General features: G+C 46.1%; 1 protein-coding gene across 1 annotated transcript in view; it reads left to right on the top strand.

Annotated features, from left to right (window-relative positions):
- Positions 1 to 13,747, top strand: part of GTF3A (general transcription factor IIIA) — a gene marked incomplete at its 5' end in the record, with an annotated part of 51,774 nt that overhangs the window by 34,551 nt on the left and 3,476 nt on the right. The window contains 6 exons of the mRNA XM_079138413.1: positions 4,810 to 4,939; positions 5,033 to 5,483; positions 7,586 to 7,686; positions 11,722 to 11,818; positions 12,228 to 12,316; positions 13,370 to 13,443. Of these exons, the coding sequence (XP_078994539.1) occupies positions 4,810 to 4,939; positions 5,033 to 5,483; positions 7,586 to 7,686; positions 11,722 to 11,818; positions 12,228 to 12,316; positions 13,370 to 13,443 (942 nt within the window). The remainder of the gene's footprint in view (positions 1 to 4,809; positions 4,940 to 5,032; positions 5,484 to 7,585; positions 7,687 to 11,721; positions 11,819 to 12,227; positions 12,317 to 13,369; positions 13,444 to 13,747) is intronic.

The raw sequence follows: 13,747 nt of genomic DNA, 5'->3' as shown, positions 1-13,747 counted from the left end.
ACCTCAGTTCCTAGTTGGCTGCTCGTCAGAGACCACTCTCAATTGCTTGCTACGTAAACTTCTTCAGCACAGTAGTTTGTTTTCATTAAAGTGTGAAAATCAATAAACAAGGAAGGCAAGGAGGAGAATTTACCAGTAAGATGGACGTCCCAATCTTCTGTGATCTCACACACATACACAAATAGGCTACGATTTTTTGTTTATTTACTATGTTCTGGGTCCTGGGTTAAGCACCTCGTTTGAATTAATTGCCTTATATAATTCTCAGTATACTGTGTGGCACATATGTCATTATCGTCATTATATGAAAAACATGAACTTTGGTGGCATTAAATTACTGCCTCGAGGTCAAACAGTACACAGTATAGCCAGGATTCAAAGTTAGGTCTGCAAACTCTAAAGTTCATGCTTGTAACCACCACCATGACTGAGCTGGCATCTTACCTGACCACTCAGATGTTCTATACTTCTATGATCACCTCCTTAAGTCCAGAGCTCCTACACTACTGATGACAATGGCTGCTTTTGCGGGGGAGATGGGTACTGGGGATTGAACTCAGGGCACTCAACCACTGAGTCACATCCTCAGGCCTATTTTGTATTTTATTTCGAAACAGGGTCTCAGTGAGTTGCCAAAGAATCGTAGAAGGTTAGAGCTGGAAGGGATTTTGTTTTCCCATTTTATGCTACTTCTGAGATTAATCCTTCCTTAATTATTGGATGGGGATAGCAAGAGAGGAGGTGAACCAGGGTTTTTTTGTTTTTTTTGGGGGGGGAGTGGTACTGGGGATTGAACTCAGGGCCTTGTGCTTGTGAGGCAAGCACTCTACCAGCCGAGCTATCTCCCCAGCCCAAACCAGGTTTTCAATATGCTACTTTCATAATAAAATCACAGCAGCTGAGATGGTGTTAGAAGTGCTAAGGCTTGGTAGAATAACAGATCTGGAAACATCTGGAGCAGTGTGGGGGAAGAACAGCCCCTGCGCAGCAGAAATCTCTGCACATGGTTGGAGGGTGGGCTGATTCAACCCGAAAACTCCTTTTCTGATAGAATCACAACTCATCATGGGAACTAGAGGATCAGAGTCTTTCTTGGGTGTAACTGATCATGAAGAAGTAAAATCAACAGTGATGGATTATGTAGTAAATGAAGAGGGCAAGAGGGAAGTAGCCACGTGAGCCAGCTGGGTGGATGGTGGCACCTCTCGCGGAGGCAAGGAGATCATGTAGGAAGGGAAGGGCAGAAGGAGAGTGGGGTTGGGCACGCTGAGTTTATAGGTCTGTGGGTCCCAGGTTGGGGGTGGAGGCAGGGAAATGAAACCAAAATGGCAAAAAATTGATGGTGGTTGTGATGGGTCCAATGGGGTTCTTTCTACTATTAGCTCTATTTTTGTGAATCCTTAAAATTTCTATGATGATGAAGAAAGTGTGAATAGGCAAAGGTATCCTTATAGCCTGGTATCCTTCCACTAAATTCCTTTCACATGAATTAGTGAGTGTAATAGTGTTCCTTGCACACCAGATACTCCTCAATGAAGACATTCATGTAAAACCCTTAAGATTTCACACCATGTATTCATGGTTATATTCATTCAACTAACAAAAAAATGAAGTCAATCCTTCATGTATGCATCTCACTTTGCTACTGAGGATTCAAGAAGAGCATCTTCCAATCCCTGACCTTTCAGTGATTAAACCAAGGTCAGGGAAAGAGGAAATTCTATGCCCAGACAGTTAAAAATAGCCCAACACATTTGAGGACCATCTAATTAATACCACAGAAAGGAGAGTCACAAAAATTCAAAGTCAGTCAAGGCAGCTGGGGGCTGCAGTGCTCAGGTGATGCTTGTCTAGAGGATGATGGACTCGATCCTGGCCTGGAGGAGTCTGAACACTGGTCTCTCATTCCCCATCTAAGCATCGTCACCAGAATTATAGGAATAATACTTTGAGAAATAAAAATGCTTTGAGAATATTAGTCTTTCAAACTTAAACCTATAAAATCTCAGATGTTTTAGGGAGAAGAAGCTGGCAGCGCATGTAGGAGAGATTAGAGGCAGGAGAATGTAAAGACAGGAAACCCTGTTGAGAGGGAGAATGGACAGGACGTATGTAAAAACCAGGGAGGGAAGGGCAGAGGAAGGAGCAGGTGGTATTTTCCATGGTTTTCACTTCGGAATCATAGACTCATTTCACTGGTGGGGTTAGGCGCCCAAGAATCATCATTTTCAAAAGCTCTCAGTGACTCTAATGTGCAGTCAGGGTTGAGAAGCACTGTTCTAAGTTTTCATAACTGGGAGAATTCTCACATTGTTGACAGGGAGAAAAACAGGCAGATGATGATGTGAGTAGACAGATGGTGATATTGCTTGACTTACAAATTATATTGAGTTTGAGATGACTGCTTAATATTCAGGAAAAAATTCACTTTAGAAATGTGGGGCACTGGAAAAACACATAGGGGAGTAAACTGCAGAGAGGAAAGCTGTAAAGCCATGGATCAATTCAGGGAAAGAAAGAGAAGGAATAGAACACACCAATATTAACTGAGTGGATAGCACGGCCCAGATTCTGTTAGCTGCTTAATTTACATGGAGAGTTGTTGGGACACCTGGAGGTTGGTGGTACACGTGGCCTAGCATATGTCATTACTGAAGAAAAATCTACTTGTTCTTGGTTAACTTAAAAATCACTAATTCTGGAGGTCACAGAGCTGGGCAATACATTATTAATCTCCTACTAGCTTTGTTGTAGATAATACTTCTGCCAAATGAGTTATGGTGATTAAGGTTGCCTAGGTTACTTTTCAGAGACTTGAAGGTCCCTTTTGCTGAAAACACTAACTCTCTATTGGGCCTGCAGATGTCCAATGGGTGAAAATGCTTGACATCTTTGTCTCCATATTGCATGCATCTCCTTTGCTGCCTTAACTCTTGAGTTAGATTCTACTCAATCCTGTTGTTGATCATTTGAGAAATGTTTGCTCTTAAATTACAATCCAGGGTTAACTTGACCTAGGCTTGCCCAGCCACTCACCTCTCACTTCAAGGCACACCAGCCACCATGATAGGAAACACCAGACCATGAAAGGAGTGAAGAGGTGACACGGGAATTCCTGGAGGATCTTATGTATTCAGAAGATACATAAATATCTTCCCTTTTCTTGACTCCTCCACACCATTATTTCTATTCTATATCTGTAAACCCTCAAACCCTAGAGTTGAGAAGCTGGTGTGAAAGCAGAGCTCCCACCTCTCCATTCTTCAACCCCTGAAGAAAGCCTTTCTTTCTCCCCTACACTCCTCTCTCTGATACTGATTTCCCCATGGGATGCACTTTGGGTTTGGTAATGATCTCATTTAATTCTAAAAATGGCCTTATGGTTTAGATGTGGTGTCCCCCAAAAGCTCACATGTAAGACAATGCAAGGTTTGGAGGAGAGATGATTGGGTTATAGCCTTAACTTAATCAGTGGATTAATCCCTGATGGGATTGACTGAGTGGTAAATGGAGACAGGTGGAGTGCGGCTGCAGGAAGTGATTCACTCGGGGCGTGGCTATGGGCTATGTATTCCTATTTGGTGCCTGGAGTGGCTTTCTGATTTCTGATCACCATTTGAGCTGCTTCCCTCTGCCACACTCTTCCTCCATGTTGTTCTACCTCACCTTGAGCCCCAAGGAATGGAGGCTCCTATCTGTGGATTGTGATCTCTGAAACCATGAACCCTCAAATAAACCTTTCCTCCCCTACAGTTGTTCTAGCAGCAAAAGAGCTGACTAAAACACATTAACAAGTAGGTAATAACAATTCCAGTTTTAAGGTAAAAGAAATTCAAAGACCCATACTCAAAGTGCTACAGTTAATACATTTAGTGAGAATCCAAAGCCAGGTGACTGAGGCTGAAAGCCCATGTTTTGCTGTTGCTGACTATGAACACATGAGAGCCAAGGTAAGAAGGTGGAAGAACAATTAGCCTAGGAGACAGGAAAAGAGCAATGGTGTGCTATATGGGGTCAAGTGGCCAACAGAGAAAGGAGGATCTCAGAGATGCACCATGCACTCTGGCCATGTTCACGAAGCAACAGAAGGAGGAAGCTAAAAAAAGCACAAGGGAAACCATGTCACACTTCCAGAGTTGTGGGAAGGATACATGTGGATTTCTCCCTTGGAAGGAGCTGGAGCAGTAAACCAGGAAAGCAACATATAGGCCTACATCACAGACACCCTCAGTCCTGTTCACACGAGTTCCCTCTCAGGCTTTATTCCCATTTCCCCCATTTTCAAGATAATGAGAATGATTTTCCGAAGTACTATGTGAGGATTCCAGTTCAGATTATCAAAGCCCTGGCTTGTTTGCCAAACTGTGCAGAGACCTGTTCATCATACTCATACAGCTGCTAACTTAATGATTTGGAAAGGTGCAGGTTATGAAAAGATGAACCTGATGGAACATCAGACAATCCACAGTGTCCTTGCCATTCAGATTTATCCTTTAAATATGTGATTCTCATAAACCATGCTACCCATATTCAAACCTCTCAACAATGCTCCCCCAAATTGCATGTACATCCAATCACTGGGAGATCTCCCTGATTCAAGTGCGTTTAAGATTCCTGTCTTTAGAGATGCTGACAGTTCAGAGACCAGTATAAGCAGGAAGGCCATAGAGTTGTGGTTTGCATGCTTGCCTTTACTTTGTAATCATTTGGGTTTTAAAAAATACTGATGCCTCTTTCTACCCTCCCTGTTTCACAAGACTATGGCTTAAATGGTTCAGTTACACTCTGGGCTTTGAAAATCTCTAAGAGGTTCCAACGAGCAGACAAGCTTGGGATCCACTATTCTGGGTTTGCAGCAGAAGAACCTGGACAGTAGGCAAGGAATGGAATCCACAGAGCGCAATCCCATGATGTCAACGAACAGGCTAACGGATGCAAGGTTAGCAGTTTCTAGAGGGAAGTGGCGGATGGGAAACTAGTCACAGTTAAGCACTGCTTCGCATTTGTGCTGCCTGGGAGCCCTGTACTGCAGATTGGGAAACCCTCGGCCTCTCACCTGGGTACGCAGGGCTTCCGGGCGCGGACAGGACTCCGGCGCATGCGCGGCCCGGACCCTCCGCGGGGCCTTTCAGAACGTGCGCGGCCGCGGCGCAGAGGCGGGGCCTGATGCCCGCGGGGCCGCGCTCCAGGAAGTGTTCCGGACAGCGGGTGTCCCGGGAGCGTGGCACCGCGCCCTCGGGTTCGCGGCACCTGGCCGCGCGCCTGGCCCCGTGGGCGGGGACCCGGGCGCCCTGGAGCAGCCGGCCTCGGTTGCCGAGGCGGTGTCGTCCTTGACCATCGCCGACGCGTTCGTGGCAGCCGGCGGGAGCCCCGCGCCGCCCTGCGCGCTCCCTAGGCGGTTCATCTGCTCCTTCCCCGACTGCAGCGCCAGTTACAACAAGGCCTGGAAGCTAGACGCGCACCTGTGCAAGCACACCGGGGAGGTAACGGAACGACCGCGCGCGGGGCTCCCCGGGGGGCTCCAGCCCCGCCGCGCAGCCGCCCTGTCTCGCCGGGTGCCGCAGCTTTGCTGGCGCGTTCCGCCCGGGCAGCCTGGTCTTAGGTTAGGAAAGGAGCTGAGGAAGTGACAAGAAGTTCTAGGGCCGCTAGGTCTTTGCCACGGCTCGCGGCTTCATTCTCAGGCCTTTCTCCGTGGATCTTGAGCCTGCCCATCAGGCACCTTCCGGCAGTGTGTAGATACCGCACGGTTAGACAGCCCACCACACTGCATGTCCGCCCTCGGCACCGACTCCTAGAGCGGGACGGAGGGTAACTTCCGAGAGCCCGGCGTGTGCGAGCAGCGCGTGCCCATTCGTTCATGGAGAGAGGTCTGAACAGAACAGGCCGGGCTTTGCTGCCACGGACGAGAACTAGGCAGGAAGAAAGTAAAGGCAAGGCCTCACTGGGAGCTGAATGAGAAGGATCCAGCCGGTCAGACGTTTGAGTCAGGCAGAAAGAATGGCCGAGGAGACCTGGGTGGAAAGCGGGCCGCTGTGATTAGGTGAGGTCTGAGAGGCCGGTGGGGTCGCTTGTAGTTCAGAGTAGGAGTTTATTTTGAGGGCAGTGGAAGCTTTTGGAGGATGTTGGATAAAGTTGTGTGATGTGACATTCTGGGTTGCAGGTGAGGAAAACAAGACTCAGAGTAAGGACTCGGCCCACTTTGCCAGTTTGGGGCAGGGCCAGGATAGGCAGTGCCTCAGAGGAATGCCATTGGCCAGGGCTGCATCACTCCCTTTGCTTGTTACACCTACCCTAACTTCCAGGCCACCCCCATCATGAAATGCAGTCAAGCATTCTCACCCTCTGCTGCCTTTGAAGACTGATGGCCATCCTTGTCCCAAATTTGGGGATCCATTTAGCCAGTGCGTTCAAGTTAGAGCTTGCCTTTCCTTTTAGACCTCTGTTGTATTTTGGATATTGGTGTTGCCAGCTTTGTTACACAGGTTGGAAAACTTGAAGTCATCTATCTGTGTTGTCCCACATCTCACACACCCATTAACTGACACATACTTACTGAGTGTGCTCCTTGGTAAGCCAAGCAAGGTTCTGTGGCTGTGCCCTTGGGAGGTAATGCTGCTCACTACTTGTGCCTCCCTGTCCACTGACTTTACTCTCAACCCTCTCACTGAGGTCTTAGTACCTCCCTCTTGGATGTCATGGTGGTGTGCTTTCCATGGTTGGACACATGAAACTGGGGATATGTTTTGGTTTTCCCTATAGATTCAGAATGGAATTCTGGGTGAGGAAAAGCAAGAGCTAGAGGCAGTCAGCCTTCGACAACTGGAGAGGAAGAGAATTGGGACCATGAGCACACATGGAGAGGGTGACCTGTAAATTAGGACAGATGCAAGGAGCAAAGGCAAGGATGCAGGCCTCAGCTTAAGAAATTAAGGGCCTTCTGCTGAGGCATTGCCTAACTTGGCTCTGCCAAAAACTGGGAAAGTGGGCAGATTCCTTGGCTTCCCTGAGTCTCACTTGAGGCCCTTCTCACCTCCTGGGTCCCAAATAATGGTTGCAATCAGGGCTGTTTGCTTTGCCTCAGCATCTAGAAGCTCTTTGAGGTGTGAAACATTTTCCTGTAGCTGTGCTTGGCATTCTCTTAGCACAGACACTGGGCTTGTCCAGGATGAGACAGAACCCGCTCCTTCCTCTGCCCTAGCTTTGGGCGATGAAATCAGGCTGTGGTGATTTGTGCAGACAGGCTGTCCTAATACCAAAGTGATCTTTAAGAGGGAGTTGCTGGGGAAGCCTGACACCAGTTAGAAGCAGGTTAGCAGTGCTGTGCCATGACCTGCTTATTGCAGGTGATAGCCATAGAACAAAATTCTATAGTGATGTCGTGAGAAGTTGTGGCATTTGTGCTGTGCAAGTTCATGCAGGAAAACCTGGTCTTGCCTGAGAATAGCAGGTGTTCAACTTGCTTTCTGAGTGACATCATCTCTGGAGAGGGAATCTGACTTTTCCTACTAAACATTTTATGCTTTTAAAGAAATACCAGAGTTAATCTCTAGGGCAGGATTGACATGTTTTCTTTTCTTCCTGCTAGAGACCGTTTGCTTGTGACTATGAAGGCTGTGGCAAGGCCTTCGTCAGAGACTACCATCTGAGTCGCCACCTCCTGATTCATACTGGAGAAAAACCGTTTGTGTAAGTAGAGAACTGGTTTTAGGAGTGTCAAGTGTTTGGCATATACACCTGGTAAGATGATTGATTGTTAACTCTCAAGATCATAGACTGCAAAGTGGCTTTCATCTTATATGAGAGGAGAATAGGTTTTGAATGTGTGGAAGAGAGAAGGGGTTTTGCAGGTTGTTTGTGTAATAAATTTAGGAATGAGTTAATCTGAAGTTCTCGAGTTTGCATCTTCTTATTTCCCTTTAAAACATATAATGAATGGGAAATCAGGCTGGAAAAAGAGTTTGGAAACCACTAGATGGAAAACAGTTACCTGGAAAATCTTGGCTCAGCATTGTCAGGGTCTTTGTAAGCTGCCTGGATAAGTAAGAAAGCAATGATGAAATAGGGCTCTTAATAGTTGATCTGGTATTTCTTAGAACCAGGCTTTTGCCACCACTACCATTTAAGTCTTAATTCTAGAAGTTGCTGTTTCTGGGAGGGTGGAGATACTGCCTTCCTACCTGCTACCTCAAAGCAGTGGAACTCAAATTTAGGGCACATCAGAATCACCCGAAGAGCTTGTTAAAATAGATTACAGAGGGCTGGGGTGTGGCTCAGTGGTAGTGTGTGTGCTTAGCATTTGTGAGGCCCTGAGCTTGATTCCAGGCACCACCACCACCACAAAGACCAAGAAAGCCACAGACTTCAGGATCCCCTCAAGTTTGATTCAGTAGGTGCAGGATGGGACCGGAGAATTGGCATTTCTAGCAAGTTCCCGGAAGATGCTGATCTGCTGGTCTGACTCCCACGCTTTGAGAACCACTGACCAGATTGTTTACCATGAAACAAAATAGTTTTCAAAGAAGAAAGAAAAACAGAATAACCATAATCGCTGTCTGCTATACGCAGAGACTATGACAGGAATTAGCTGTATAGCAATTTTTTCAGATACTAGAATTTAATATCATAGTTTTGTTCTATGACACAATTCTTGGGGTAAGGTTTTCTGATGGCCTCAGTTGAATTTCTTTGAGTTTTAAGATGAAGTGAATGTGAATTGTCTCTTGTCTGTCTTCCTCAAATGATGTGAGAGAGGTGAGTTCATGACATGGGACAGATGAGCCAGCCCAGGCTCTGTCCTAACAGCATGCTAGCCTGCAGGAGTGGGGCAAAGTACTGAGGATGACTTTCGTTTCAGTCCCTGTTCAAGTGCACAGGGTATTGTCAAAATCAGTGAACCTAAGAACAGTTAGTTTATTTTAAAATATAGTCCACCTGGACCAGCACAGAATAACTGAAAAGGTCTGTGAAGTACTGCAGGGCTGGTCTTTGACCTGGAAGTTTCACCTTGGGAATTTACAAATATACCACACCTTTAGTAAAGGTACATACAAGGTTGCACACACACTGTTGTTAGTAACAAAATGTTGACTCAATCCATATGTTCATCAGTAAGGACAGTCAAAGTGTATCAACCCAATGGAATACTATACAGCTAGAAAAAATGAATGAAGACATTTTCTGTGAAACCATAGGAAAAAAAATTACCAGGGCATATTAATCAAAAAACTAATGTACACAAATCCTATATAGAGAGCTATCTTTTCATGTGTAAAAAAGCATCTGGGACATTAAGAAATCATTTGTGTTTACCTTTGTTTATATTGAGAAACCCTAAAAGTCACATAACAATACTAAGAATGTCATCCATCTTGGGAGTGGTAGGGGAGTGCTGGTTGGGTAGGCACAGGCAGGGGAAGGAACACTGCAGCCACGCTCCTTTTATGCATCATGATTTCTGTAGGAAGTAACTGTATGCCCTTTTAAATCTTAAAGGGGAAGTAGGGTTTGGTCCCCCTGCACAGGACAACATGGAAAGGGCGGGGTCAGTGCCACTCGGTGGAAGAACACTTGGCGCTGGTCTTCCAGCTGGCTCCATCCAGCCCTCCTTCTCTTTAGCTCCACGTCACTGGCTCACTGGATAGTGCTGCTTGGCTGTCTCGGGTTAATTCTTCATGGCTGAATGTGCTCACAGTCTAAATTTGCTCACCTCTCCTTGGTCTCCTGCTCTTTCTTATCTGGGTAGCAAGCAGCACTGTTCGGTCACCTATGTAAAGACAAGGCAGCTCCCCCATCCGTCTCCCCCATCCCCTGCAGCCGAGGTCCTCAGGTCCTTAACTATACCGGGCCCTCCCCTGTTAGCTGTCCCGCTGCAGGCCCTCACTCCTCAGTGCTGAGGTGTCTTCCCTGCCTCACCTGGCCCTCTCCCTGTCACCTCAGGGGGGCTTCCCTTCCTAACACTGAAGGGTTTTGAGCTCTGCTTTCATGATGAAGTCCAGGTTCCTAGTGTGTCATGCAAATGGCCAGGGTGACTTAGCCCTTTGCTGCTTTTCTTGTCCCATTGGCTTGATTCTCAGACATGGAACTGTGGTCCAGCTGTGCTTAACTAACCAACACCCTTCACCCCTGGTGTGCCCGGGCCCTTCCTGTCTCTGCACCTGCTGTTTGGGTCCTCTCAGGATTTCCTGCCCCCATCCTCCTGCCCCACACACGTTGAGTTAGATGCAAGTGTCAGGCTGAGAGGCAGGTATGATAGGAAACCAGCACAAGGGGCTTGGAAACATGGGCTCTTGTCTTGCATGACAGAAGTGTGGAAGTACAGACGTTTCAGAGCTGCTTGGGCCTGCTCTCTGCGGTCTTCATCTTGGGGCTGCAGCCTTGTGTTCCAAGATGCCTGCTGTAGACCTAGCTGCTGCGTCAGCATCCCAGCAGGCGAGGAGGAAGAAGGAGCAAAGGTGTGCCCCTCTCCTTTGAGTCACTGGGAGAGTTGAGCAACTTGGTGGAACTCTGCCACATGGCCACCTCTGATTGCAAGGGAGGCTGGACAGAGCTTTCTATTGGCCACTGGCTCAGCCGACCCTCCGCATCCTGGCCCTGCAGCCGAGGGCTTTGGTGCTGTCTGGCATGGCACTCCTCCTGTGGCTTCTGTGGGCCTTGGCTCCGGACTTCCCACTGTCACAGCAACTGCCCATCACCGTCTTTCCTCACCTGGCCCTGGGGACCCCCAGTGCCTGCTAGGAGTAATTGCTCAGCATCCCAGTTGAATGGTAGCTGAGGCTGGGACTTTTGGAAAGAAGTCCTGCCTCATCAGCCAGCCTTATGAACGCTTCTCAGAAGAAGCACTGTTTCTTCTTCTTTTTTTTTTTTTTTTTAAACTGCACAAAGGATTTAGATCATTCAAGGCCAGGATGCCAACTCGGGGAAACTAGAATGGCTTGGTGATATGCCAGAGAGCATAATGGTTTGTGGTTCTGCTCCAGGTCTCTGTTTTACCTTTAGTTAGAAGCTGAAACCAGTTTTTTTTTTTTTTTTTTTTTTGAGGCCTTTCTGGAAATGCAGTTTATAGTGATACTTGATGCAAAATTAAGGTTATCAGATTCTAACCTGAGACTAATTTAAGCCTGATTTGAGCCTGAGCAGGATTTATGCCTTTGGGAGGGACTAGTGTTTTTCATCTTCTCATTTTCTAGTGTATAGAGAATGTCTTATGACATTATTATTGACTTTTATTTCAGAAGTCAAACATGAAAAAGCATCTTGTTATATGGTGGTCACATCAAAGTTGAGAGGGCTGCATTAAATGACTTAACACTTTGGAATTTTTTCCTTCTTTTTTTTTGTGATGGTGCTAGGGATAGAACCCAGGGCTTTGTGCATGCTAAGCACTGAGCTATACCCCCAGCCCAACAGTTTGGAATTTACTATTTTATACTTTCCTTTGGAATCATTGATATGCTGGGCATGGCGGTGTACCCCTGTAATCTCAGCAACCTGGGAGGCTAAGGCAGGAGGATCACAGGTTTGAGGCCAGCCTCTGGAACTTAGTGAGACCCTGTCTCAAATTTTTAAAAAAGGGCTGGGATATAGCTCAGTGGTAAAGTGCCTGTAGGTTCCATCTTCAGCACCAAAAAATAAAAAGGAAAAAATTTAAAAATAGGAGGATATACATCTTGAACTTTCTCTTCTTTGGTTTGTTAATATTTTGGTTTATAAAATTTCTTACAGTTGTACAGCTAATGGTTGTGATCAGAAATTCAACACAAAATCAAACTTGAAGAAACATTTTGAACGCAAACATGAAAATCAGCAAAAACAGTATGTAGTAAGTATGGTTGGTTGTATGTGCTTATGTGTAGTATGATTTTTATATGTTTAAATTTTTACACTTATTGTTGATATTCTGTAAAGTTCCCATCAACCAAATTTTGTCTCTCAAATGTCTAATTTTAGTCTGGTACTGGCTGTCCTAATCATAAAGTTTTATTTTGTAAGCAAACATTGTGCACATTAAAGTACATAATTGGGTAACTATACCAACCAAAATATTTTTGCTTTTTCAAATGTCACTGATCTTTAAAGCTAATTGACATAAAGTAGAAATTTAAGGTAACTAAATAGGTGAAAGTAGCAAATGTAGTCTCTAAAATAGTTTTACCTTTAGAGGATTGTTCTGAACTGTTGATTTTTCGTTTTTTTTTTTTTCTGAAGATTAACACACATTTACTTAACAGTGTAATTTCGAAAGTTGCAAGAAGGCCTTTAAGAAACATCAGCAGCTGAAAGTCCATCAGTGCGAACATACCAACGAGCCCCCATTCAGGTGTGTGTTGCATGGGTCTTTGAAATTCTAGGTGTGCTTGAGATTGAAATGCAAAGGTTGGGAGCTCATGTTCTAGAATAGCTTCCTAATAACCATTTTTCTGTTCCTATGTATCATGTATACCTGTTTATATATTGGGGCATTTTAAAAGTTAATTTTCATTTTCGCTTCTTTAAAATACATAGTGTGTTTCAAAGTAAGCTGAGATGATTACAGTTGTAGTAGTGAAGCTTGAGGGGAAGGCTCAGGAATGGCTTGTCAGTTCATGTAGACCCCGTGCAAGTCCATGAAATGTCATTATGAAGACACGAGTGACCTTCCTGTAAACAGGACAGAAGCGGGCCCAACCTGCAGTTAGAGGGTTTCCTGAGGAACACCAAAGGGTGGCTGGACGCATCGGAGTAGAGCCACAAGGGTGGCTGAGGTGGGGGCTGCGTGGTGCTGGTGCTGCCTTGTAGTGGAGCTGGCCCTTGTCTTCCCCCTGGCTCTCGCAGGCTGCCCTGCGCCCCAGGGTTGCTGCAGTGACAGAGCTGTCGTTGCTTGCAGGTCTGCAGCTTATACCTGTGCTGCCAGTTCCTCCAACACCAAAGAAGTCTGTTGTGTTTTGTTCTGTTTTTTGGTGGTGCTGGGGATCGAGCATGTGCTTCTCGTTGCCACCTGGGGCTCCTGCATGTGCCGTTGTGTGTTCTTATCACACAACCCACTTCCTCAGACATAAACAGCTCAGATGGTTCAGGTGTTTATCTCAGCCCAGCCCAACAACCTCTTGAGGTATCTTTGTAGCCTTGAAAGCAGAGTGTCTTTTCAGAGGTATGACGAAGACTGTTTATGTGGTCATATAAACAAAGGAAGTGATGTGGCTGTTTTTCTCTCAAGTAGTTAATTTTTGCTCCAAGACTGGTTAAGTAACTGGAATTTCGTCTGTGATTAGATCTGCATCTCTGTAGGAAGAGGCAAGGCATTGGTGGAAGAAATGGGATAAAGTACCATTTACTCTAAATGGAGTTCCTTGTGGAAGTGGATTGGCTAATACTTGATGTGTTGCTAACCCAGGTGTCCCCAGGAGGGGTGCGGGAAGCACTTTATCTCGCCCAGTAGGCTGAAACGACACGGAAAGGTCCACGAGGGTATGTACAGATGGTCCTGTGTGTGCTCACACTGCACTTGGGTGTGTTTAATTGACTACTTCTTACTTTCCAGTCTACTCCGTGCTCATGATGAGGAGCAAGGGACACCCTCCTGCTTATTCAGGTCTGGTCCTTGCCCAGTGCCTGCTCCTGCTCAACACTGGGAGCTGTTGGTTTCCAGCCAGGGCCTCGCTTCCTTACATCCATCTGAACCCTTCGGTTTTTGCCCTGCGCCATTCTCCTCCTCCTTGGCTATTCAGAAGGCTTGGGTAATAGTGTGAAGTTTTCAGAGCAGTGAGACTGT

This window comes from Sciurus vulgaris (genome assembly GCF_902686455.1).
Source record: "Sciurus vulgaris genome assembly, chromosome: 4".
Classification (NCBI taxonomy): domain Eukaryota; kingdom Metazoa; phylum Chordata; class Mammalia; order Rodentia; family Sciuridae; genus Sciurus; species Sciurus vulgaris.
Note: the sequence above shows the minus strand (reverse complement) of the source record. Positions and strands in the feature narration are given on the sequence as shown.